Source organism: Buteo buteo, chromosome 5 (genome assembly GCF_964188355.1).
Source record: "Buteo buteo chromosome 5, bButBut1.hap1.1, whole genome shotgun sequence".
NCBI lineage: Eukaryota > Metazoa > Chordata > Aves > Accipitriformes > Accipitridae > Buteo > Buteo buteo.
The window spans coordinates 6448687-6474450 of NC_134175.1; the positions used below are offsets into that span (position 1 = coordinate 6448687).

At 47.4% G+C, this 25764-nt stretch overlaps 3 protein-coding genes across 10 annotated transcripts in view; 2 read left to right on the top strand and 1 right to left on the bottom strand.

Annotated features, from left to right (window-relative positions):
- LOC142030907 (F-box only protein 6-like) overlaps positions 1-1100 on the top strand; it is a 62392-nt gene extending 61292 nt beyond the window's left edge. For all 5 annotated transcript variants that reach the window (XM_075027418.1, XM_075027419.1, XM_075027417.1 and 2 more), the window contains 2 exons: positions 118-253; positions 794-1100. In XM_075027418.1, coding sequence (XP_074883519.1) covers positions 118-253; positions 794-940 — 283 coding nt within the window. In that variant the 3' untranslated portion in view covers positions 941-1100. The remainder of the gene's footprint in view (positions 1-117; positions 254-793) is intronic.
- Positions 1101-2517: 1417 nt separating this feature from the next.
- MAD2L2 (mitotic arrest deficient 2 like 2) lies at positions 2518-10272 on the bottom strand. Of its 2 annotated transcripts, none has more exons than XM_075027424.1 (9): positions 10167-10272; positions 7687-7738; positions 7332-7450; positions 6718-6789; positions 5743-5843; positions 5525-5619; positions 5338-5411; positions 3036-3128; positions 2518-2736 (listed from the first exon to the last, which is right to left on the bottom strand). In XM_075027424.1, the coding sequence occupies exons 2-9, from the start codon at positions 7724-7726 to the stop codon at positions 2695-2697; spliced, it is 636 nt and encodes a 211-aa protein (XP_074883525.1). In that variant the 5' UTR covers positions 7727-7738; positions 10167-10272; the 3' UTR covers positions 2518-2694. The 2 variants fall into 2 exon arrangements, with proteins under 2 accessions (XP_074883525.1, XP_074883524.1); XM_075027423.1 differs by lacking the exon at positions 10167-10272 and adding an exon at positions 9673-9971.
- Positions 10273-10457: 185 nt separating this feature from the next.
- DRAXIN (dorsal inhibitory axon guidance protein) lies at positions 10458-24256 on the top strand. Of its 3 annotated transcripts, none has more exons than XM_075029212.1 (7): positions 10458-10590; positions 17743-18224; positions 19579-19766; positions 20312-20423; positions 20806-20895; positions 21142-21231; positions 23251-24256. In XM_075029212.1, exons 2-7 carry the CDS (start codon positions 17765-17767, stop codon positions 23361-23363), a joined length of 1053 nt encoding a protein of 350 aa, XP_074885313.1. In that variant the 5' UTR covers positions 10458-10590; positions 17743-17764; the 3' UTR covers positions 23364-24256. The 3 variants fall into 3 exon arrangements, with proteins under 3 accessions (XP_074885313.1, XP_074885311.1, XP_074885312.1); XM_075029210.1 differs by lacking the exon at positions 10458-10590 and adding an exon at positions 10916-11094; XM_075029211.1 differs by lacking the exon at positions 10458-10590 and having other exon boundaries at positions 17438-18224.
- The last annotated feature ends 1508 nt before the right edge of the window (positions 24257-25764 follow it).

The window sequence follows — 25764 nt, forward strand, 5'->3', positions numbered from 1 at the left end:
GATGACATTCCTTTTCCTCTGCAGATGAGGATCTCCTTGGAGACTGTTTTTGAACACTAAAGAAAACTGAACACTGTATACACAACCCTGCTCCTTGATTACTCCCTGCCTCTCTAGGTACGCTGCCAGATTTGACTGTGGGTGTCGCTATGAACTTACAGTGAGGCTCCTTTCTGAAGACTACATTGTCCTTGAGGAGTTCCACCCTGAGCCAGTGGTTATAGAGCAGTGGAATGATGCAGCGTGGAGAGAGGTAAGCAGCAGCCCTGTGGGCAGTAGCTTTGCATCAGTATTATTGATACTTGAATCTTGCAAGTCTTACTTGGCCAAAAGTCCCAAGTGGACCTTCTTTCTCTGCTCTTCAGCCTCCTCTACTCAATACAAAAGGTAAGTCAGTCCTTGCTGTTGACAGTGCTGAAGAAGCAGTAGTGTCATGAAAGAGGTAGGTTTGGTTTGTAGGTGCCCGGGGTTTTCTAAAGAGCGTCCCCTGAACATGTTTAACTGGTTTGATTGGCTGTAAATTCCCCATTACATTGTTGCTTACATGACAAACATACCTAAGAATCAAGCTTAATGTTATGTTTTACTTGGAGGGGATTTCAGGGCAGAAGGCTAAGTAAGAGAGGCTTTTTTCCCATCCCTCAGAAAAAGGGGTATGATGCACTTTCAATGAAAGATATCTTAAAATGAGCTTTTCCTGAGACCAAGGCTTGCATATTGTAGTGGTCTGAGCTTCTAGGTCAATGCTGGTTTATTTAGGCACATTAAGATGACCTTTATTCTTTCTCTCCAGATTTCTCACACCTTCCAGAATTACCCAGCTGGAGTTCGTTACATCTGGTTTCAGCATGGAGGCCAAGACACCCAATTCTGGGCAGGATGGTACGGGATCCGAGTGACAAACAGCAGCATCACCATTGGGCCCCTGACACTGTTATGAAGGCACAATATGAGCGTTTGCTTTTACCTCAGGACTGTAACCAGGTGGTCTCAGGTGCACTTATTTGTACTCTCCGGGCGCGTGTCCTGGCTTTGTCTTGCACAACTGATCTCAAATACAAGCAGCTAGTTCTCCTTGTTCACAGCAGAACTTCTGCAGGCCCAGCCCTTTGGAAGGACTTCTGTCTTCATCTTCCAGGCTCCTGTACCATGGATGTTACTGCAATTACTAGTGCCCTTCCACAGGAGGAAGACTAGGACAATTAAATATGACATCTGTCTCTTCTAGTTAATCTGTCCTTGTGCTACAGCCAAACACTGTCTTAAATAGAAACCCTTTCTTGGTTGTTTATGGAACTTACAAAAGATAAGGCTAAAATGTTTTATTTCAGATTATCAGTGCTGTCCTCAAGGGCTCTGCTACAGAGAGACTTGTTTTGTACGGTATTTTCCTCTTTCAGTTTAATTCTGTATAAAAACATGTATCTTTCACATCAGACCTTTCATAGCATAAGGAAACTGTCAACACTTTTTCATAAATGCCGTATCACTGGTACTTAATTCCTTACTGTTTCTGTAAGTGTATATGACCAAAATGCTACATGCCTCCCCTGTCCAAATACAGCCTGTCATTGTTTGAATAAACAGCTAGAGCAGGAGGAGATAAGAAATCCATTAAGGTGGCTACCTTACAACATAAGTGCCTTTTGATTGTGATGGGCTTTTTCCATATTACCTTTGTACTACCAAAGTACTTGGTTTGTACTGAACAGTTTAACCCTACATAAAATGTTAAAGCAGTGCACAACCTCAATCTGTAGTATTCTCGCACTTTTTCCTTGGAGGAAGCAGGGAGGTACTATGCTGGCTGTCTTATCAAATTGTCTGACCAACAAGCTCAGCTTAAATACTAAGAACCATCTCTTCTACCTCTGTATGCACAGAGCCAATACTAAGACCTTCTTCCAGCTCCTTTGGTAGGTGTAGGATTAACAATGGTTTCCCTTGTCTGCTCTCTGTTAGGAGTAGGACATTGGCAAGTGTCCTTGCTGGACAGATGAATTCCACCTTGCTAATGCTACTTATAGGTGAAAGCTCTCCCAGGGCAAGGGGAGAGATCAAGGTTGTATAGCCTCTCATAGGAATTGACAGATTCCACATATGTTCCAGAAAAGGTATGGAAAAGTGGTGGAAGCTCCACATAAAATACAAAGCTCCATACAAAATAAAAATACTTCCTCACTTAAGGGGGGAGGCTGGTTTGGACAGAACTCAGCCTAGTTCAACAGGGGTAAAACTTAATATTTATTGAAGACTACTTGGGACAGTCACAGTGGACAGACACTACATAAGGCCTCACTCACCCTTAGTACGAGTCCATCGCTCTAGCGGAGCATGTAACAGATTGCTGTATATCACTACCCATGAGCAATGGCGATGCCCTATTAAGGTGAGAACTGGATTGGTACAAAGCACTGGCTGCATACTGCAGTTGCCTATATCCTGCCCCCAGGGATTCGCTGTAACAAAACCTATACTCACTCTCACACATGAGTGTACACGGGAACAGGCTCTGGCTCCACATTCCAAGTCAGTTTTATATACAGTGGTAAGAGCACTTGAAATAAAGAGGCAGCAGCTGCTCTACATTCACCCAGAAGGCCAGCTGAAGAGACGGTTATCAAGGTATGGTTTGTGAGACACCTTATTCCACTGGAAGATCAGATGAGGTTTGAAGGCAAGGAAGATTTGAAATCAGGTGCCTTTGTGGGCTCGCTCTTCTACATATAGCTGCATCTGGAGGAGAGAAACAAGCATCAGTTCCGTTTGATATGCAGGTAGGTGAATGCAAAAAGTCTGCAACAGGCTAAATAGGAAGAGTCTGTATGTTCCCCCATAACCAGGTTTCCTATTTTATTACAAGGAGTCTTGTCCCGTTTTGATTACAGGCACAGGCATCTGCAAGACTAAGCTACTGCTCAGCAGTTATTAAAATTGTTACCCTACAGAAAACTGCAGAGCTGGCATCAGAGTAGACAAAGCTTAGAACTACATGCAGTTTTCAGCCACTGCTTGGGCCAGAAAGCTCTGCTCACCTTTAAGATATCAGATGTCATAGTTTTCAGGGGGATGAGCCGGGGATCATGCATGTGCACATCTTGTTCATCAGCAAGGATCCATGGGAAATCCTAGGGGCAGGAACACAAGGCGTTTTATTTGCAGAGAGGCTGGCAGACTCTGTAAGGTGAGTTCTCTTTCTCAGCACTAGGTCAGCATTAACTGAATGAGAGCTCTAGTGGCTGAGAGAAGAAATGGGTAACTCAAACCTTTCGTAACAGCAAAACTCAACACTTGCACACTTGGCCCTGAGACTTGGCATAATTACCTTCAGTTGCAGCATCAAACCATAATGTTAACCCACTTATTCCAAAGGTGACATCTCACCTCCTTAAAAGATACGCTTTTAACTGTCCTGGCTAGCATGTTCTGTTCATTACACCAGCATTTAATTGCAACTCCAAAATGCTCAGGGCATGGATTTCTGTCCTGCTTTGCAAGCTGAAAGGTTGGCCTACTATACTACCAGTTTCCGTTACTAAGCAATACAGAGCAGGCTTCCATTCTGAAACAATTTTATACTTCACTAGCTTTGTTTATTGATTTATTGTGCCTTGTAACACCCAAAATAACTTGGCTCGGGGCAGGGGGAGGGAGACGGGAAGTTTCCTTGTACCTAAGGCAAGGATTCTTAAAAAAAAAAAAAATTTCTTGTTTTAAAGTGATCTGCACATACTTTCCTGCAAGATAAAATGTATTTGTGCACCCAAAATCCACTAGTTAGTTCAATCTTAGTCTTCCTTGCTGTTTATAAAGTTATCAGCCATCCACACACAGTGGATGTGGAATAAGGGCTTTGTTGTTGATTAAATTCAAGTACCTATTCTGTATATCAGAATACTTTTAACTGATTGAGCAGGCATTATGCAGTAAGTATTGTTACAACCTAATTCAGGCATTGAAGCAGCTATTGTCTGCAATTGTGGCTGGTGTGTGGTGAGCGTGCTCAGTCACCTAGCTAGTGTAAACCATTTTAACAGATTCAAACCAAAGTTGTGAAGTGCATCATATGAAGTTAACATATGTGTTCAAAATATCTAGCGGCCTTAACCTTAGAGATGCCAAAACTCTGTAATTTCCAGACTTTGCTCTGCAGCTTTCTCATAATCAGGTAGTGTATTTGGTTTGTGTGGCAAGGTTTTGGTAGCAGAGGGGGGTTACAGGGGTGGCTTCTGTAAGAAGCTGCTGGAAGCTTCCCCTGTGACCGACAGAGCCAACACCAGCCGGCTCTAAGATGGACCCGCCACCAGCCAAGGCCAAGCCAATCACTGATAGTAGTAGCACCTCCGTGATAATATTTTTAAGAAGGAAAAAAAAGTTGCAGGACAGACAAACAGCAGCCGGAGAGTGAGAACATGTGAGAGAAACAACCCTGCAGACCCCCAGGTCAGTGAAGAAGGAGGAGGAGGAGGTGCTCCAGGCACTGGAGCAGAGATTCCCCTGCAGCCCATGGGGAAGACCAGGGTGAGGCAGGCTGTCCTGTCCCCCTGCAGCCCATGGAGGTCCACGGTGGAGCAGATCTCCACCCGGAGCCTGGGGAGGACCCCACGCCGGAGCAGGTGAGTGCCCGAAGGAGGCTGTGACCCCATGGGAAGCCCATGCTGGAGCAGGCTCCTGGCAGGACCTGCAGATCTGTGGAGAGAGGAGCCCACAGAGCAGGTTTTCTGGCAGGACTTGTGACCCCGTGGGAAGCCCACACTGGAGCAGTGTGCTCCTGAAGGACTGCAAGCCATGGAAGGGACCCACGCTGGAGCAGTTTGTTAAGAACTGCAGCCCGTGGGAAGGACCAACAGTGGAGAAGTTCATGGAGGACTGTCTCCCGTGGGAGGGACCCCATGCTGGAGCAGGGAAAGAGCGCGGTGAGTCCTGCCTCTGAGCAGGATGAAGTGGCAGAAATAACATGTGATGAACTGACTGTAAACCCCATTCCCTGTCCCCCTGTGCCGCTGGGGGGAGGAGGTAGAGAATCCGGGAGTGAAGTTGTGCCCAGGAAGAAGGGAGTGGTGGAGGGGAAGGTGTTTTGAGATTTGCTTTTTTCTCACTACCCTACTCTGGTTGATAGGTAATAAATCGAGTTAATTTTCCCCAAGTTGAGTCTGTTTTGCCCATAATGGTAATTGGTTGAGTGATCTCTCCCCATCCTCATCTCTACCTACGAGCCCTTTGTTATATTTTTCTCTCCCCTGTCCAGCTGAGGGGGGGAGTGATAGAATGACTTTGGTGGGCACCTGGTGTTCAGCCAGGGTCAACCTGCCACAGGTAGCCAAAGATATCACTCACCTTTATCACCTGGATCTTTTCCATGTTCCGTGTGGCAGCCTCCCGTGTGTGAACCAGAACGGTGAAGGTACAACCTGCAAGAGAAATGGTAGGCTCTGGATCAGGGGACAACTAACAAAGGATCAGACACTACCTATTGGCTGAAGGCAAGTAATGCCATGCTATGAGGCTGTATGGACCCATTTACCTGGGGGATTATTGTCAAGCACAGCATCACACACGCTGATCTTCAGGATGAAGGCACGCAGTAACTGCTCCACATGGGACAGCAGGGACTCTGAACTGTTGAGGAGACAGCAGTTGTTACTGGCATGCAGCAAAGTGCTGGGGCCTGGAGCTGCTTCCAGAACACTTCTGCAGAGGCAGGTGTTGGATGCCACGGGCAAGAAGTAATGGAAACTTTACCTAATGGAAAGAAGAGGTGGCTGGGTGATCTCAAAGACAAATCTCTCCACAGGGTGGTGCTCTTTATCCAGGATTACAACTACGACTTTCTCCACATCATTCTGCAAGAACAAAGATAGAAAAATCCCTGCCTTAGAACAAGCTGTCTTCTCCCCAACAGTGTGCATCACATACTTCTGGTAAAGTGGGAGTATGCTTATTTGTTGCGGCTCACAGCCGTAGCACTTATCCAAAGCTTGAGCACTGTCAGATTATTCTTACCGATCAGAAAAAATGCTTTTGCAAAGCCATTTCTTGCTAGATGTTAAACCGATAGCTTATTGCTAAGGCCTAGGGAGATGAAGTGCATTAAATAGTACATTTCTCTAGATACTGTTTTGGAACAAAGGAGGAAAAGTGTACAGCTGTCTCATGGCATCACTCAGGAATGTACAACAATGAGGAAGTTAAGATATGCTTAGACTGTTGGCCAAATATAGCAGCTTTGTATTTCCGTTCTCTAAAAGTGCATTAAGGTTGTCTGTAAAGAGCAGAAAATGCAAAATCTGCCTGCATCCTGAAACATTTCATATGGTCACACCTTTCTCTTACAAAATCTAGAGTTCAAAACTACCTTTGCTTGCTGGCTTACATCAAAGCTTTTAAACTATTCTGCCAGATAGGTGCTTAAACTGAAATGTAGTCAAAAGCAGAACATTAAGTTACCATGTAGGATGATATAACTGAAAATATATAGATGTATATCCTCATGTGCATGTATTTGGCATTTAGTTGCATCTATGATCAGCAGCAAGGCAGGGCCTTAACTGCAAGGAAAGGTTATGGATGTTATTTTTGTTAGGAACTTTATCAGCTAGTTTATTGTATATGGTAAAATTGTAAATAAATTTTGCAACTAAGACAGTATTTACTTTCTCTTCCTTTCTATCAAAACCACTTGCAGTATTTTTGCCAAGGTCCCCGATATGATCTTACCTTCTCGAGCAGTGGCTTTACACAGTGCAGTGTGTCCTGGATGTACTGATTCAGCTCTGGGTGGCAGGACATCTGTAGCAAATACAGTGAATAGTCAGAGCTGTGTTCTGACGTGAACCAGTACAATGCTAAATGGGAAGACTTAAACAGAAGCACAAGTGTGTTACAAGGCACTTGAGTCATGCTTCAAATAGCATTTTTCACCATTAAGTTGCCAATTCAAACCAGTAATTTTTTCATGGAAGGGTTAATTAGCTGAGGCAGATCACTGTACCCACACAGTTGTAGTATATTGGGAATATATACCCACAATAGCATATTGGGAATAGTATATTCCAACCATCTCTACTTCCTAGGAAGCATGCTTTCATGTTACCTTACTGTACATAGCTGGGGAAGCCTTCTACTACTGTTGTCCATGATCTGCTTGTTCCATGAGTACTGCTGTATCCTCAGCTACAGGGCTGTTTTCCCTTTTGACAGGAACTAAGTTCTCAAAAATGAGTTTGCACATTAAAACAAACTCTGGAAGTTATTTAGTTGTGGTGAGCGTTGACTGATCCCTGCTATTTTGCTTGTCTGTGTGGCTGTCAGCTTCCAGGAAAATCTCCTACCTGGACAGGTACATTGTATTTTTTCCTCTTCTGAAAGATCCCAATAGGGTAAACTTCTCTGACATATAAGATAAGGTGAACAGCCACTTCCAGAAATTCTGAAAGAACATCCGCAACAACTGAAAAACAAAAGTAAAGGATGCTGAAGTAGGGAGTCGGGGGGAGCATGCAGAGCAATACCATATACTCATAGGAATTTTTTTAAGGTATTTTTTCCTGCATAAATTTTACCTGCTTCCCCTTAGCTGCAAGAAGTTTAGGGATAGAGCAACCCTCCAACAACAATCCCACAAGCTCATGTGCCAACAAGAACCCTTGCAAGCATAGCAGTTTGCAGCTTAGCACAACACATTACCTTGCCCAAAGTTAAGGTCCTGCCGTGTGAGAGTGGTCATCTTTCCCAGAACCTGGAAGTAATCACAAAAAGAATGTTTATCCTCTGGCTCCTATATTATTAATACAGTCAGCTCATGGAGCCATCCACTTTCCTTGTGCTGCTGAGCTCAGACCCAACAAACTGTCCTCTGCGCTTAGTCACAAGCATATGAACACTACCATGACAAATCCACAGGGCCCACTGTGAAAGGTTTAAGCACCCTCCGTAACCAACAAGAAGTCACCAGAAATCACCAGTAGTACAAAAACCAAAGACAGTATCATTGTCGTGTTCTGGCTCACACCACAGATTGATAGATTACTCATAATTTAATTCTTGCTTTTTTTTTTTTTAATTGGGCCTTATTTAAATAAAAAAAGTGAAAATCTGTCCAGTTCACAGTTCTTCACTGTCTCCCTCCCTTTTTGATGCATTTTGCTAGGACTGGAGAATTCCTGATTTCTAACACATGAGAAAGTTTAGACAATCGCTTTTTAGTAGCACAAGGAATGCTAGTTTTTTTAAAGCCACACAAGTGTTCTCGTAACATACTAGAACATACCCCTTTTCTAACCCCTACATCTTATTGTAACAGAAGAACTACTCTGTTTTATGGGTTTATTTTCACACCACCACCACAAAACATTGCTTGTTCAGGCTAGGCTCTGCATCTTTCATTGGCTCTACACAACACAGGTACTCATCTGCTGTCCACTACCAACAGCTTCAGAGTCCCAAGGAAACCAAACCCTGCACAACTGCATAATTAAGTTAACACAGAATTTGTCACACAGAATCATGGAATATCTTAAGTTGGAAGGGACCCATAAGGATCACGGAGTCCAACTCCCTGCTCCTCACAAGACTATCTAATCCATATGACTAAGAGCATCAGCCAGACGCTCCTTGAACTCTGACAGGCTCAGTGCCATGACTGCTTCCCTGGGGAGCCTGAAATTTGTGACAATTATAAAGGGCACCACATTATTGTGCCAAATTGAATACTGTGTGCCAACAATCAAACAGCAGACACTGAGGTTCAACTTTCCAACAGCTTTCCTTATATAGTGGAGGCTGTGCCTTACATGTTTTAAGCTACAGTGTACATAATTTTCTATCACAAATTTTAATGTTTCATTATTTTATCCATACTCTTTGCATGCATGCAAACTCTAACCACTAATAGCAGCACCATTGTTCAAAACTGTGTATGTCTTTAAACATCCCCAGGAGCACCTTAGCTCCATCAGTAACACAGCTGCCTTACATAGACCTCTGATAAGCCACAGTCATTCCAATCAGTTGTTTAGCCACTGATTTTCAAGCTGCTTCAGCTGCAACAAACCATGTTTTTCAGACCTACAAAGAATTACTTCAACCTTCACAAAATAGGTAGCTACTCTCTCCTCTTTCTTTTTAAATCAGAATCTTACCATTGTATACAAAGACTTCTGGAATGTTAGTGATCTGCTACAATAAATAACATTAAGATACTTAAGCATTTCTCTAGCACCCCTGCCACAGTGACTCTCAAATTTGTACAAAAGATCTGTATCAAAGTAGCATTAAGAATCTGTGTTTTTAGAGGTTTAGGTTCGCATCCTCACCTAAACACCACCCTTTCTTAAACAGAGGCCCCAGGGAGGCAAGCGCATCCCCAGAGATCCACCCTTCAATGCAGTCATAAGGTTATGCCTAAGAATCACACATTTAATACTCCCTCAGATTAAGGTTTTGGAGTAACTGACTGGAGCAATGCTGCAGTTACTAGCCTTTCCTCTATTCATTTGATTTTGCTGTCCTGCATCTAGGAGGTCAGTTTCCAGAAAAAGTCATCCCATCTTCCCAGCATAACAGACAGCACCGAGGGAAAGCCTGCACTTCCTTCATGGTGCTTTCTGGATGCTAGCAATCCCTTACTGAAGGAATTTCAGAAGAAAAAGGAAGCGAAGGAGGCAGGGATACCATGCAGTTTGTAATCCGTCATCTCCAAGGTGCCCACGTCGATTACACGGGCTCCCGCGCTAGCCCAGAATGAGGAGCACAGGCCTCCCGCATCAGCTTGCGCTGCGCCCTGCCCGCTTCACGGCTTCGGAGGAGAGAAAGGAGAATCTCCAGATGCTCCTTCACCGTTTCACCTGCCGGTTTCTCTAACGCCCGGACAGACGGAAGGACAGACCGCGGCTTTCGGGACAGGGCTGGGTACCCCGGGGTGCCCGGCTCCCCCCGCTCCCCGGCAGACAAGCACTGCCCTTACTTCGCTCTTCCTGCCCGCATCTCTGAGCCCGTGCTGCCCGCCGTTCACCCCTGCTCCCTTCCGAAACAGGGCTCCCGACCCCGCAGAGCCCCCTCAGCGCCGCCCTCCATCCCCCCACCGCCAACCCAGGCGCCCGCCCTGGGGACCCCCAGCGACGGGCACCGCCCCCCCCAGCCGCGGAGGACCCCCCGGTGCCCCTTACCGCCTCGGCCCGCCCGGCGGAGACCCCCGGTGCCCCCGCCCGCCCCGGACCGGCCCCCGCTGACCGTCACCGCCGCACACGCGCGGCGCCCAGCGCGGGTGGCCGGGCGGCGGCGCGGGCGTGTGACGTCAGGGCGGTGGGCGGACCGAGCGCCCTCCGGCGGCGGGAGGAGCGGGCGCGGGGCCGGGGCCGGGCGGGGGGAGCCGGTCCCCGTCCCCGCCGCCCCCCGCAGCCGCCGCCACCCCGCGGGCTCCCGGCTGCCCCCCCCCACCCCCCGCTCCAGCGCCGCAGCTCCTTCCCTTGCAGCGGGGCTGGGTGCTCGGTGCAGGGAATGGGGCACCCCGGTCCCGTTTCCCACGCCGTTACCCTAACGCGGGGGAGCCCCTGCGGGGAGCGGGAGCGCCGCGCCCGCACCGCCGTGCAGGTGAGCGGGGGCCCGGTCGCCACCACACCCCACCCCACCCCACCGGGGCCGGGCCGCCCCGCCTTTGTCTCCGTCCTTTGTCTGCCCCGGGCAGGAGCCGGGCAGGGATTGCTCCTGCCACCCGCCCCGTACCCTGCGCTCCCGTGGGTACCCCTCCTCCTCCTCCTCACCGGGCACCCCCGCATCATGCGCCCCTTGCACCCCCCTACAGCACCCTCTGCACCCCCCCCGGGCCCAGCACACCCTGAGCCCCTCCGCCCCTCCCAGCCCCACCTCCCCCCGCACCATGCACCCCAGTCCCCGGGGATTCCCGGCGTCCCCAGTTCCTTTCCACATTCCCCCACTGCCTTCCCCCTGTCTCCTCCTCCTCCTCCTCCTCCTCCTCCTCTCGGGTTTGAACACCCCCCTGCCCCCCCGGCAGACCTGCCTCCCCTCCCGCTGCATGCACAGCCGCTCCCCTGCCCTGCCTGCCGGGCTCAGCCCAGACCGAGGAGCTGCGGACAGGTAGGCAGCGCTGCCCGCATCGCGCTCACCTCGCACCCAGCCCGGGGCCGGGCCGCGGGGGTGGCCGGGGGTGCATGCTCCACCGAGCTGATTTCCCTTTGCTTTCGCAGGGATGGGGAAGGAGTGGGGGGCACCTTCCTACTTTCCGTGCGCCCCGGAGGAGACAAAGGCCGGGGGCGACGGGGAACCCCCCGGTCCCGCCGCCTCTAGGCTGCCGCCGCCGGGACACCGGCGATGCGCGGTGCCTCGGGTCGCGGCGGCACGGCTCGGCTCGGTGGTGGGAACCGAGCACCGAGCTCGGACAGCGCCGGTGCGCGGTGCCTTCAGTCAGCCCTATTGTCACCGGCGCCGGGGAGCGGGCTCCAGGCTCCCCCGCCGCCGTTCTGCCTCCCGGCTCGCCCTCAACGCGACGTGCAGCGCCGTGCACCTAGCAGGGGTGTGCAGTGCGGGCTTTTGGGGTTTGCGCCCCACCACCTTACTGCAAGTCCTCGCCACTTCAGGGGCTACTGCAAGCTCTCTCCCGAGATCGCTCTCCCCTTCCCTGCAAGCAAAGTCGCCTCGGACGGAGGCATCGGCCCTCTCGCAGGCAGCTGCTGAGCACCCCGGGGGGACGTGCCGGCTCTAAGCCAGAGCTGCCGTGGAGAGTGGTCGAGGGCTGAAGGAAGCTTTTCCCACCGAGTCATTGTGTTTGCAGAGCTGTGCGCTGCCGTGCAGCGAGTCCCTGAGTACCCGTGGGTTATTCTCTGCTCTTCCTCTGTTGGTGAAAGTGAGGTCTCGTTTCTGAATTAAATCAGTTTGGCATCAGTTAATGACTTATTACAGCTAGTAATTTGTAATGTAGAATTTAAGTGACATTTATCCAATTCACACCTGAAGTCTTCCATGAACCAGAGGGTTTAATGGAAATGGTTTTGTATTCCCATCTCCTCTCCCTTGCAGAAGGAGGCATTAATCCTACACGTTTTGGTTCAAAGTGAGAATGACATGCAAGGAAAAATGTTGAAAGCACAGCCTAACTGTTCTGCCAGTTGGGACACATCCACTTCTCCCCCCAGCGAAGATTGGGCCAAATCTGCCCCCATTCTTCCCTGTCACACTGGCTGGTGCTTTCCAGCCGGGTGAGCAATGACCTTTGCTATTGATTGTGTCTCATTTGTCACTAGGCATTGTGCATTAAACTGGAGAGTCTTCTCTGCTGTGCTGACAGCAAGCGACTATATCTTGGATGCTAATCTCAGGCTCATTGCTATTTTAATCTCATTATTGGGTAAAGTAGAGTCTGTTTGATAGCAGGTCGCCTATGAAGGCTGTGTCAGCCACTCCGTGAAGCCCCAGAGGGAAGCAGAGCAGCAGGTACTGCATATTCATTCATGTGCCCCTCTTCCACTTCAATACGGTGACTTGCTGGGCTGCTCTGTCCCCGGAGGATGTTGGCGCTGCACCCTCCCTGCTCGTGCACTGACGCTGAGGGCAGTGAAGCTCTCTGTGCAGATCAGGGTAGGCACAGGAGAAAGGGGTAGCATGGCTGTGGCTGAAGGTGAGAGGCGCGTAGTGACTTAAAGGATTTGCAAGGTGTCCAGCCTTCATCAGAGCCGGAGTGCTGGAGCTGAGCATGACTTAGTGACAAGTACAAAACTGCCAGCTTACAAATCTGGGCTGCAGGAGAGAGGGTATTTCCTGGGCCATGCTTTGTGAACAAGCCACTTCTGTCCTCCGTGGCTAGGAGGGCAGAGCGCAGGCTGTCAGCCAGAGCTGGTGGGTGAGGGGAAGGGATTGCCTGGGCCAATGGGTCAGCAAAAACAGAGTCCCAGTTCCAGCCCTTCAACTAATGTTGAGTAAGTCACATTTCAAGTGGTCACTGGACGTGAGTCGCCCTAGGGAGATTCTTTGTGGAGGTACAGGGGCAGCTACAGCTACTACTCAACACCCTGCAAGCCTGAATCTCTATGTCCTGTCTCTTGTGCCACTAGTGCAATTAGTGCATTAGTGAATTTGGCCCTTTCTGCAGTGGAGTGCCATTTGGTGATGGCAGAAAGTGAGAGAAAACAACACAGGCAAAGGAAAGCAGATGTTTCAAAGGGTGGTGGCAGGATTCAAGTGGCCTAGCCTAAATATCTGCAGAGCGGAAATCTCACACCAAACACAGTCATAAGGGACAAGGACACTGTGGAGTCAGATAAATATGAAAGGCAAGGTACGGAGGAAAGTTGACAACAGATTCAGGAAACCTAAGAAAGGAGGGAAGCTCTGAAGAGGGACCCAAAAGGGCTGGAGATCTGTGAGCAGGGGACTCTGCTGCTTCGTCGTCCCAAGGATGTCTGGGCCAGCAGCAAAAAAAATTCTTTAGAAAGTGAGTGTGCAAGAAATGTTGGAGAGAAGAAAAGTGTTATTACTTTTCCCTGCAAAGGAAAAGAGAAGAGTGCATATAAGATTACCTGTCTGCTTTTGAGGACCCTAGAAAGCTGGGAGAGAGGAGCCCTTTGAAATGGGAAGTTCTCTTGGCAGATTGTTTATGAAGCTTCCCAGCATTTGCCTCCAGAAACAGAAAAACAGATGGAAAGAGACCCAGCAGGGAAGTGAAATCTCATTTATCTGCACAATGCCATCCTCCTGGCTCCAGCCAGCTCTCTGCATGTCAGCTACCGTAGAGCCTACCCCATCCATTCTGCTCCAGGCCTTCCCAAGCCCATCCATCACCCTATGGCTTCTTATTTGCAGGGACCCTGGCACACGAAGCTGGGTTTATTGTCTATCATCCCTGCCACACATGCACATACACACAACACCCATGTAGATGCACATACACTTTGTCTATTGCTGCAGCTTGGGATTGTCTGGAGTCCAGGAAATCTTTACGCATGCCTGCCAAAGTCTGAGCTTATCAGAGCCAAAGAGAAATCTGGCCCAGCATATGTACTTGGGTCTAGCTTGGTTCAGCCCTTGAGCATACAAACTGCATCATTTGTGGTCTGGAGTGATAAAGGATCTTGATATTCTCTGTTTCTTGGTTCAAGAGTTTTGTTCCTCTTGGCTGTGACATGAAGAACATATGTGAAAAGTTAAAGCTAGGACTGTCAGGTATCATGTTTTAAGTGAGATATGTGAATGAACGTAGATGATCTGATGTTTCTGCTTTGTCAAATACAAAACTGCAGCAGGGGCAGTTTCAGAGCCAAGGTGACATAACTGTATTTATAGAGGGAAAACATGCCTGACTTTCTGTGGACCTTCTCAGTCCATGGCTGCCTTGCAGGATTACAAGGAGAGAGCAGAGTAATAGCAATTGTATCAGTGGGTCCAGAGAAAGAGCCTGGCCACAGGGAAAGTTACCCAAGATGCAGCCCCCTCCCCCCCCAATTTCTCTTACAGGATTGTGACCATCCGCTACTAACCCAAAATGGATCAGAAATAGTGGCTGAGACAGTGCTGCAACTCACTCATCAGCCCTGAGCCTGCACCCTGGGTAGCTCTTAGGCCTTATCTTTGCTTTACACAATTTCTTGTTAGTAGGCAGATTTGGTACCTGAAGAGGCAGGTGGCTCATAATCCTGAGGGTCTATAAAGGAAGTGCAAGGCATTGGGTGGAGCAAGGAGGATGGAGGCCTGGTGTTGTGAAGAGCTACAGGGGCAGCTTAACTTGGCAAGTACTTCAGCTATTTCTTTTATTAATATATGAACCCTAAGAAGAGGATGAATTCTAGGCTTGCTGCAGCATGTGTGATTGTTTTAGAGCAATTTAGGAAAGGTATCTCCTTACAAGGACAGACTTCTTTCTGCCTAGCATATATCTCAGGACAGAATTTCACCCTTGGCAGAAAAGGTGCATCAGCAGTGTGAGAACATTGCTGTCACCTACATCAACGAGCCTGGGGCTAGCATGGTCTTTTGTGGACTGTGGTCCTGACAGAGGAGAGGGTGGAGTTTACTTTGGTGCTCAGACATTGAGGAACCTGAGCACTGAGGAGAACTAGGGATGCTGTTGTGTTATCTAGCTGCCTTTTGGAAGTGTAAATTTTACAGCTTCTGTAGGGTAAGAAAAACGGAGGCGGTAGGAAAAGGTTTCTGAAGTTAAAGATAGACTAGGGCATGGAAACAAGTGGTTAAGAGAAGGCTGGGACTTCTGTGCCTCTAGCACAGCAGTGTTGTATTAAGCCAAGGTACCACAACTTGCATGCGCTGTTTTGGTTTGGCAAACAGCTCGGATGTCCCCTGACAACAGTGCAGTACAGGTATTTACCTGCATTATTAATGCAAGATCCCCAGAGACACAGTAACACAGCATGTTAGCCTGCCCTCTCAGCCAGCGCGGAGATGAGGTGACCCATGTGCTCTAGCTGCGCTTTCAACCTGTGTCATGCCAACAAGACAGCTGGGTAGCTTAAATAAACGCCCCCTACACTTTGAAGCGGATCTTCTGTTTAACTGCCCTGTAGCATTTAGCTGCTTTCTAGCTCCTGCTGAAAACCAGAATCTGCAGCTAGTGTGTCTGTCAGGTTCACCATCAAAAGGGCTCATGTCTGTGTGAGTGAGATTGGAGACACCTGCCTCGCATTCTCTTTGCACTTGTTCTCTCTTGGTATTTTGCCTACAGATGAAAAGGTAAGATGCTGTTTCTAGCTCTTTGAGTTGTTCTGAGTGATGCCTTGATCCAGCTGGTTTGCTCTGGTTCTTAAAGAGAAAATCCTAAGGAAAAACAAAGACCGTGGATGCAGAGCTTGGGTTTTGCTTGGTTGCTATTTGTTCCATTGGTTTTGAAGCAGGACTTCAAGCACTTTGTTAACAAATTTAGCTGTCAGTCTGGTTTTTCCTTTGTCCCAGGTAGCTGCCAATAAAATACTATTTCATAGTGTTATGCCTTCAGCAAATGAGCTACCCAGCACCTCCTAAATCAGTCCTCAAGTAGCAGTTTGTTGTCCTTTGTGGCCAGTAGAAAGACCTGCTTTTCAGACACTGCATTAAAGAGAAGGTCCCTGTGCTGCCTACCTCTTTCCAGAAGAGGTCTGAACTGAAAATTTGCTCCCAGGCTCTGAGCAATAAGAGAGGTGAATCTTGGAAAGGCAGAATCAGCTGGTGAACGAGTGAGCAGGCTTTTCAGTTGAGAGGATGAAGACATCTCCCTCTAAGCTTTCCAAATGCTTTATGAGGCTGGGGCTGCTATGATGGCAGAGGTTCCACTAACTTGAAACACTCTGCATCTGCCTTACAGGTTGAAAGAAAAGAGGCAAGGAAGAGCCAAGGCTATTCTTAGGGTGTCTCCTTTCAGCTGCACAAAAAAGCACTGAGACTGGCCTCAAAGGATGTTACCTGCTGCCTTTCACAGGTGACAATGGCTGGTCAAGCAGCAAAGCACCTGGAGGAGGGAGTACAAGGCATTGTAATTATGCAGCAAAGTGGTTCACCTGGTGAACAGGCAGTGGGAAATCAGGTGCAACTGGGTCCTGGGGTGCAGGGAAGATGGGGAGGAAGTTGAGTGAAGAGCTGTGGCTGCAACTTTGTGACAGTATTTCTTAAACGTAAGCATAGGCCTGGTTTCCTGACAGTCAGTGTCATGGGGAACTCTGGCTTTAAGCATCCCTTCACGCTGCCCAGATTGAGAGGGACAGTCTGAGAAAGCTACCCAAAGTTAAAGGCTACACTGCAAATGCTGAAAAACCCTTTTCCCTTTTTGTGGGAAAGGACAGGGGAGAAAGACTTAATTAGAGAAATCTCCAACTCGTGCAATGTCCCAAAGCCATGTCATATAACACAAACACAGGGATGAAGGAAGACCCTAAAAAATATTACAGTGAAACAGAATGAATGAGAATAGTCTGCAGCCACTGTGCTGAGGGACTCAGTCTCAGTGGTCTTTGGACTTAAGTTACCCTCCCAGTGACAGCCTTACCTGGTGGGGTGAGGTAAAGTGACCTGTGCAGGGTCAAGGAGGGAAAGTGGGACAACCTAGAGAAAACTCAGTCTGCCTCCTTGTTCTTTAGATCAGCATCCTCTGCTTTGCTGACAGCAGAAGATTTCTTTCTCTGCTATGCTGTGAGGTATCAGCACAAAATTTCCAGTGTTTTTTCTTCCCTTGACCAGTTTCAGCCACCCTGAAGCAGTATGTGTGTGCATGTGCATGTCTCTGTCTTGAGCTGCTCAGGGCTGTTGCTGGTCCTGCGAGGCCACCATCTGCCTCCAGTTCTGTTCATCTTGATGTCTTCATTGCAAGGAAACCAGCTGTGAGGAGGGGCCAGTGCCAGCCAGGCCCAGGATGCCAACCTGGCAGCAAACAGCCCTAGCCGGACAGCTGGTGCTGTGCAGGCAGCTCAGGAGCTGTGGCCTGCAGGAGCCAGCCTCCCCAGCCCCTCAGATGGTAGGCTGTGAATGGGAGGGTAGGGGGCTAGTAAGGAATCAAAGGGAAATGTCCTACTGATTGATGGCCCTCATTTGCACATGAAACTGGGACCTCTCAGGCCTGCAGGCCCTGCACGTGTGTCTCAGCTGCTGTAACCAGGGCTGGGAGAGGAGGAGGTAACCAGGGAGGGAAAAACTCCACCTCTGGACAGCGTAACTGTTTTCATCTAAGTGTCCTAGGTCTGAATCTTGCTTGCCTTCACAGGTCGTAGAAGTTGGTTGCTTATTTTTTCTTTTCCTTTTTTTTTTTTATTGTAGGTGAGGCAGAGCACCCAGGATTATGGCAACTTCTTCCACCTTCTTCTCTCCTTTCCTTTTCCTGTGTGTGCTGGTTCTTTCTGACGTCAGTCTCGCAGTCTCCCTGGACCCTGGCACAAAGCTCAAAAATGTCCCAGAGAACAACAACCATCTTCAAAACCAAGAGATGTGGCTGCAGCAGTCCAGAAGTGGGCATCACCACAAGCATGGCTTGGCCAAGAAGGAGAGGGTCCATGCCATGCCTTCTAGAGGGCAGCCAGCTGGGGAAGAGACCGTCAGAATGGGTAGCGGAGCTCCAGCTGTGGAAGAGCTGGTGGCAGAGGGGCAGCCAGCAGCTCTGAAACAGAATAAAGATGTGTTCCTGGGTTTTGAGTTCCCATATCCTGAAAGGGAGAACCAGTCCCCTGGGTCTGAGAGAGGAAAGAAGCAGAACCGAGAGCATCGGCGACACAGCCGCAGGGACAGGCTGAAGCACCACAGAGGTATTTGAGCTCCAAGGGAACCTGAGGCTGTTGGGTCACTAGAAATGAGTGTCACTTGTATGAGGGCAAGATGATGCAGCTGTGGTTGAGCCACATGGGTGTGTGGAGGGTGTGGGATATGTGCCTGCTCTGGGGAGAAATCTGCCAAACAAAAGAGGCACAAGAAAAAAGGGGAAATCCAGAACCAGAGATTTTTACTGCTGGCTGAAAGTTTGTGAAAATGACCTGGTTTGCCTTATAGGGGGACCTCTGAAAATTCCTACGACTTGAGGGGTTGTTTTGGGGTGGGCTGCTTTGGTTTTTTTGCTTCTTTAGCAAATGGTTCCATTTATGAACAAACATGTCCAAGCCATGCTCAATCTCTCCACTGACTTTGAAATATGACCAGAACTAATACAATTAGACCAGAAATAATACAAAACTCCTACTTCACTCGAAGATCAGTTTCTTCTCATCAGAACTTGTATTCTTCTATGTCTATGCTGAACTAAAAAACCCATAAATTTTGCATATGTGAAATTGCACTAATTACTTTAACATGTTGCTTGTTTTTGACTGGGACTGCTTTCCTTTGCAGGTCAAGTTGTGGGTGTGTGTCTCTGTGGTATGATATGCTCAGTGTGGTAATCTTTAGTCCTATTAAAGTCAGGCAGTTTGTGTCAATCTACATTATTTGACAAGCTGGGTGTCAGTATCCCTGAGTTCCAGCTATTACTCCTCCCTGCATCAGTAAGAAGAGCTCTGTTGTTTTCTCAGGGGACTGATTAAATAACTCATGTTAAGCAATATAGAAGAGTATGCAACAAAGCTGGTTTGAAGCAATATTTGGAGACTACAAAACAGGCCTTGTTTCTTTGGTTTAACTTAAGGTTGTATTTAAATTAATACTTAGGAAAAGCAGGGATGAGGCTGTGAAGATTTTTTTATTTCAAGTTAGGTAGGTCCTGACTTGAGCTAAACTGAAATAACCCACTACTAAAATCAAATAAGAATGTGTTCACAGGTATTTGCAGCAGCTTAATCCATTGGTTTAAAAATGGTTAAACAGGTACATTTTGTACTCTTGAGACTAGAAGACAAAATCCTTCTAAGCAAGAAAGACATATCTTTAAGAAGGTGTGATTATGTATGACTTAAATGTGTAAAAACTGAAATGCATATACTCTCTACCTGATCTATCATTTTAATTTAATAGTACATGACTCTCTTTTACACTGTTCTAAACAGCAGCTCAGAGTGGTAGAACACTGGCCAGTGGCTGGATTAAATCTGAATTCCTTTGACTCAAATCTATGGCACACAAAGAGAAAAGAGAAGAGAAAGCTAATGCTACCATACCTGTTGCCCTTTGCAGGGAAGACTCCTGATGCTGGGCCAAGCTCCCTGTACAAGAAACCTGAAAGCTTTGAAGAACAGTTTCAAAACCTCCAGGCAGAGGAAGCTACAAGTCTGACTCCCACTATGCTTCTCATCACTGCATTGGAACTAGCTGTTTCCACAGAAGAGCCTCCTGTTCTTCCAGCCACATCACCACGGTCACAGGTAAGGAGGCAGCTGGTAATTGCAGTGTACCTTTGATGCAGACAGAAATCTCGGCTAGATAAGGTCCAGTTTCCTCCCCCCGCCCCCCCCCCAGTTAGATGTAAGTGCTTGCTTAACACCAAAGCCCTGCCTCAAAAGCAGCTCTCTGTCTTGGAGACATCTAAATGCCTATTCTTCATAAACACTTCCTTTAGTTGCTTCTCTTCCCTGCCCTACCTCTCCCTTAGCTAGCCATCTTTATTCAGCTTCGAGGACCAGAGAGGGAGTAGGAGCACTTGGCTAGAGAGGCAGCATGTCCTAATGCTCCTTGCTTGCCTCTTGTCCTCGCACAGAAGCAGTGGAAACTTCCCTCTTGACTTCAGGTGCAGCAAGGGAAAGCTGTTCCCTTTTGAAAATGAGATGCCAAGAATCCCCAGTGGACAAGACAGGGGTGGGGGATCATAAAGTCTTTTTAAGGTCTAAAAGCACCGGGGAAAAATTGCAAAGACTTCAGTGTTACTACAGAAGCATAATGTGTTGTCTCTTTGGTTTCTTGTGGTTTGCAGGCCCGCCTCAGGCAAGATGGGGATGTGATGCCCACCCTAGATATGGCACTTTTTGACTGGACAGATTATGAGGATCTCAAACCAGAAATGTGGCCATCTGCTAAAAAGAAAGGTGCTAAACCTCCAATGTCCTCTTTGCCAAAAGTCATTCCGTAAGGCATGTCCCAAAAGTCATTCTGTAAGGCTTGTCACATGGTCAGTGTTCACAGATGTGCCGAACGATGAGAGATCATAGTGGTGGGGAAAGAGAGAAAAAGCATAATGCTGATTGTGTTTTGTGCTCAGTTTCAAAATGTTTCTCATTCTGGACACATAATTTGAGGGCAGAGAAAAAATGATAGATGGAGGGTTGAGAAATAGGGAGGAGATTAGACTATGAAGGTTTAGATTTCAAACTCTTGAAGACTGAGGCTGTTTTTACACTGGAACAATATAGTCTCCAAAATAAAACCACTAGCATGAAATTTTCTATTAGCATCTGTTTTTTTCCGCAGAAAAACGCCGCAGTAAGAGTCCCAACAGTGGAAATGAAACCATGATGGCTGAAGGAGAGCCATGTGATCACCACCTTGACTGCCTCCCAGGTCAGGATCAGCTTGGTGGAATCACTTCTCCAAGCATGAGATTGTTTGAAATCCAGCCCAGGTTCTAACACAAGTATCCTGATTTCTGATGCTGATAGAAAGTGATATGCAGAGGGAAGGGCAGAAGCTCTCTAGGCGTGTTATGAGAACAGATGATGTCTGTACCATGGAGCTGTCATGGGTGTCAGTAGCCCTGCAAGGGAAGGCAATAAATGAGCTGTGCTGACCCCTGTTCCTGTGTTGCAGGCTCTTGCTGTGACTTGCGTGAACACCTCTGCAAACCACACAATCGAGGCCTTAACAACAAATGTTATGATGACTGTATGTGCACTGAAGGTGAGTTCAGCTCTTTGCTTTCCTCCTTCCAGCTGGCTTCGTAGTTGGCTGCATTGACTTGGAATAGTGGTTTGTATGTGAAAATAGGAGCCAAGCTCTGCTGCTCTTAGCCTTTCCCTGCCACTGGCTTGCAATGTGACCATTGAGTCATCTAGGACATCTTGCTTTCCTTCTTAAAAACAAAAATCCTGATATCTACAAACCTAACAGAAGAAGCCACGATATACTGATACTTCAGTGGTGCTTTCAAGTACCACAGGTTGTAAAAACAGACTACTACCTTTGTTTTACATGACCTTATGCCTAATATGGCTTTCCTGAGTTAATTTCAACTGAACTTGTGGCAATTTAGTAGGTGCGGTCTGGACACAGACTTTTGTTTCTTAAAACTCTTTCTGAAGAATCCATAGCAGCCCTTAATAGACAGTTGTGTTATGAAGATGTTGAAAGGCACTCTTCTAGTCTCAACATGTTCAAGATCAGCTCCAGGCACTGGGTCTTGTCTCCCAGAACAAAACTCTGGTTGCCAAGTTTTGTGACCTGTGTTAGGTACCTAGTGACTTTGACGGGGTCATTCACCTACATTTTACCCAGTTAAACAGACTGCTTTCCTCGAGTTGCAATGTTAAATGATAGTCTTCACCTTGGGTATGTTGTGTAACACTTGAAGGTCCTCATCAGAGAGAATGCTCTGATAGATTAGCCTACAAAAGTGTTTCTGCAAGCCTAACGAGGGCTGCCCCCAGCCCTGCTTTTTACTTAAGCTAGTTATAAGTTGATGCCAAATGTGTATCCTCTGTAGCATTAAAAAGATCCCCAGAGATGTAGGGTCCAGATAAGATAGACAAGAAGCTTAGATAAGGGCAGAGCTCTGATCTTGTGTGCTCTCCTTCTAGGAGGCTAGACTGCCTTGGGGGGATTGGTAATGAGGGGCAGAAACCCAACTTCAAGGTAGCCAGTCTCAACATAGCCCAGGGACATGCACTCCAAAAGGCTGCTCAGTGACCTGTGACATCGGCCCGGTCTCTGTACAAGTACTCAAGGACAGTTTATGGGCTGTCTCATTATAAAAGCTGTAAATCCTCAGCCTCCCCCACTCTCGGGTTGCTGGCACTGTTGCTATCTGCTGCCTGCTCTGGAAGTAAAAAGAGTTGCAGTTTCTAGGATGATCAAATCAGCTCCTACCAACCCCAATGACCAGATCCTGGGCCACTGAAGATCAGGGCTTTTGTGATTTTTGTACCCTGTCTGGCCCAACTAGCTATGCATTCTGGTGTAACAAGGTCAGAAAACAGGCACCAAAAGAGAAATCTATCCGTGCCAGAAACTGATGAGTTACCTTGACCAGAAGCTCCTATTGCCTTCCGCTGCCATGGGAGAATATGTACTCATGTTTTTTACAAATAAAATGCCTTTTTCCCCCCTTAGTATTCACCAACGCTATATCAAATAGCTTCCTTCAGACCCTGCACTTCAAGCATCCAAAATGGAGAAACTGACGGAGATCAGCAGTAAGCTTTGGATCAGACCTCCCAGTAATAACATTTCAAAGTCTCTTCCCTCCTCTCCTGAAGCTTCAGGGAAATAAATAGCAAGGGGAGCTCCCTAGCCATTGCTGCTGCACATTAAGTCTACAGTAATTTCCCAATGGAGAGATCACTTAGACAGTAATGGGAAGTAATAGGGGGAAACCAAGCAGGGCTTCCATAAAATCACCAGAAATAATCAGGATAATTCATCGGTATTTCAAGAAGCCAGTGAAACCTTCTGCCTGAGCCAATGAATCCCAAACCAGAACAGTGAGCCAAACAGCATAGCAGGGCCCAGAAAGCAATATGCCCTGCCTATGTGAGGCATTTCTCTGCCACCTCATTTGACACTGCCCAGGCTTCCCAGCTCTGGGACTGTCCCCACTGCAGCAGGGTCTGTCGTGAACTGAGGCCAAGAGCTAATTGTTTGATGTTACTGCTGTAGTGAGCCCTGGTCTCTCCTGCTCACTTATGTGTGTCTTTTCCATAGGGCTACGCTGTTATGCCAAATTCCACCGGAACCGAAGAGTGACCCGGAGAAAAGGGCGTTGTGTGGAGCCCGAATCAGCCAACGGAGAGCAGGGATCATTCATCAACATTTAGGAGGGTGGGACTCCTGCCTGGATGGTCAGGTGCTGGGGTCAAACTGTTTATACCTAGCAATAGGAATTAGAGGAAAAAGTCAAGAAAATGACTGAAGCTGCAGGCTCTGAACATGCCAGGTTCATATAAGACTGAAGCTCATGTTAATTATAGAGGCCTCAGCCTTTTGCATACCAGGACTGCATTCCCCCTCCCTTCCCGCACCACATTGCTGCCATTGAGCTGGGTCCTCTCCCAGTTAGTAAGAGATGATCATGACTAACATTCTGATGGTCCTCCAGGAAAAGGCTCTGCAGTTTCATATAATCCTCTCAACAGAGGCAATATATGAAAGATCCTTCAGGACAAAGGGGTTATGAGCTTAAACTTTATGCCTTAACTATTGCTTGTGAAGAAAGCTAGATCCTTCTTAAGGATCAGAGGTTCGTAGAGGATAGGAAGCTTGTAGCCTCGAGGTAGAATCAAAGATGGAAATGGATCAGCAGGAAGCTGGCTGCCTAGGTGAGAGGGGACCCTCTGACAGAGCTCTTGCTCTCTCCCTTGTTCACTGCTACAGACAGATATTCCCTAGCTGTTATACACTACCACTTCCTACCTGTCTTCTTTGGGACCATCCAGTCTCACTCCTTCCTTCCTTTCTTGCTTCCAGAGAACCACCCGTTTTCCGCAAGGATGCGGCAAGACATCCCAGCCTGCAGCTCTCACTCATTTAGTTATCCTGCCAAGTCTGTTATTTTTAATGATTATTTTTAGGAGCTTTCTGGGGAAGTGATAGTTTTCCTAGTGAGCCAAAAATAAGGTTTTTGGTAACAGGAGATAGGGACAGGCTGTTCCATTGTAGTAAATCCTGTGACATGTTGCATGTGTGTTTCCATGATATGTAAATAAAGACATGATAGATATCCTTTGTGCAACTCTTCTGCTTCTTTGACTGCACCTAAGGATGTGGCAGGAGCCAGAAAGGCCTATAAGGGAGCTGGCCAGCAGGTAGCACTGATGATTTCAGGTAATCACACAGACCAATTATGCCACTTGGTAGAAAAATTTCTCTACCCAAATTGGGGATCCAAGTTTCCCCATATCCTCACTCAAATTGCAGCTAACAGTCAGTTTCTGCCTGGTGTAACCATCCAGATGTTTAAAATTTCTTTATATTACTACTTAGTTACTGACTTCAGGGATATATTGGAGCAACACAGGCTACCTGCGTTGAACAGGAGTAGTGTTAGTTGGTAAAGATGTTCTTTTCTACTGCTAACACCCCAATGCCCTGGCTTCTGGTGGGAGACAGCTCTGAAGCCTTTTACATTCAAGAACCTGGAGATGTATGGCACTTTTTGTAGGAATACAAATATTAATCATGGTGCTGTGCTCAGAATCCTCTTTATACTGCTTCCCTAAACTCCCTGTGTTCCATTTAGGTAGGCGATTCTCCATTTTGCACTCCTGTTTCTGTTGTAGTGTCACTCTGCATTGTGTATTCGCTCAAATGCTGCTAACATACTCTAATGTGATGAGTGCCCAGTCATGACTACAGAGATATGCTATGAATACAACATTAGTTCTGACCCTCATACACCTGCGCTGCTAGGAGGTACACTGAAGGAGGAATTTGTAAAGGAGCATTTAGGCAAAAACCTACCTCTTGGTTGGATGTAGCTATTTAGATTTCTGCTTACAGCACTACAGTCTTAGCCCAAAATGCAGGAGTAAAGAAAGGTGGTTTGGCTCCAGCTCTATGCCACAGCAGCAAGGATGCAATTTGTTAACCCAGAGAGAGAAATGCAGCCCCTCCCTCAGCCCAGATGCAGAATAGTGGGTGGTGCTGCCAGTGCTATTGTCAGTGGAAGCATAAAGGGAAAAAGGCCTTAATTGATCACAGTCAATTGCAGAGCTCTCAAACCCTGGTCTGTGTGACACCGATGAGAACCACATGCACAGCCATTATGAAAGCCAGGTTTTGATACCACACTGCTTTGCAATATAGGAGCCGAGATATGGTTGGAACAGTGCAATTGAAAGAAAGCAGGAAATTTTGCAGGGGTCTTTATCCTTGGTGATGCAGGTATTCGTTGCCCCATACACTATATACGGAATCCTTGTAGGATCCTGGGCAGTGTTTTGAGCAAGGCTGTGTTGCAAGTCATGTGAAATACAAGCAAGTTTAAACAGCAAGTCTGAATTTTAAGCCAGAGCTTTTAGACTCCAAAAGGAGACTTGTTTCTTCAGCTCTTGCTTTTTCAGCTTTTGGTCTGTTATTTACTCTGAATATAAAGAACAGATTATTCTTAATTGGTGGGATTAGTTAAATGTGTAAGGTCAGTGAAAATTGAGTTAACTATTATAAATCAAATCACAGGATGACTGGATTAATTGATCACATTGGAGTTTCAGAAAGAGA

Coding starts and splice junctions, on each gene's coding strand:
- MAD2L2 (XM_075027423.1), bottom strand. Junction 5,844..6,717: donor TAAAGCCACTGCTCGAGAAG/GTAAGATCATAT, acceptor TTGTTCTTGCAG/AATGATGTGGAGAAAGTCGT. Junction 2,737..3,035: donor TGACATCTGATATCTTAAAG/GTGAGCAGAGCT, acceptor TCTCTCCTCCAG/ATGCAGCTATATGTAGAAGA.
- DRAXIN (XM_075029212.1), top strand. CDS start 17,765: ATGGCAACTTCTTCCACCTTCTTCTCTCCTTTCCTTTTCCTGTGTGTG. Junction 18,225..19,578: donor CAGGCTGAAGCACCACAGAG/GTATTTGAGCTC, acceptor TGCCCTTTGCAG/GGAAGACTCCTGATGCTGGG. Junction 20,896..21,141: donor CCACCTTGACTGCCTCCCAG/GTCAGGATCAGC, acceptor CCTGTGTTGCAG/GCTCTTGCTGTGACTTGCGT.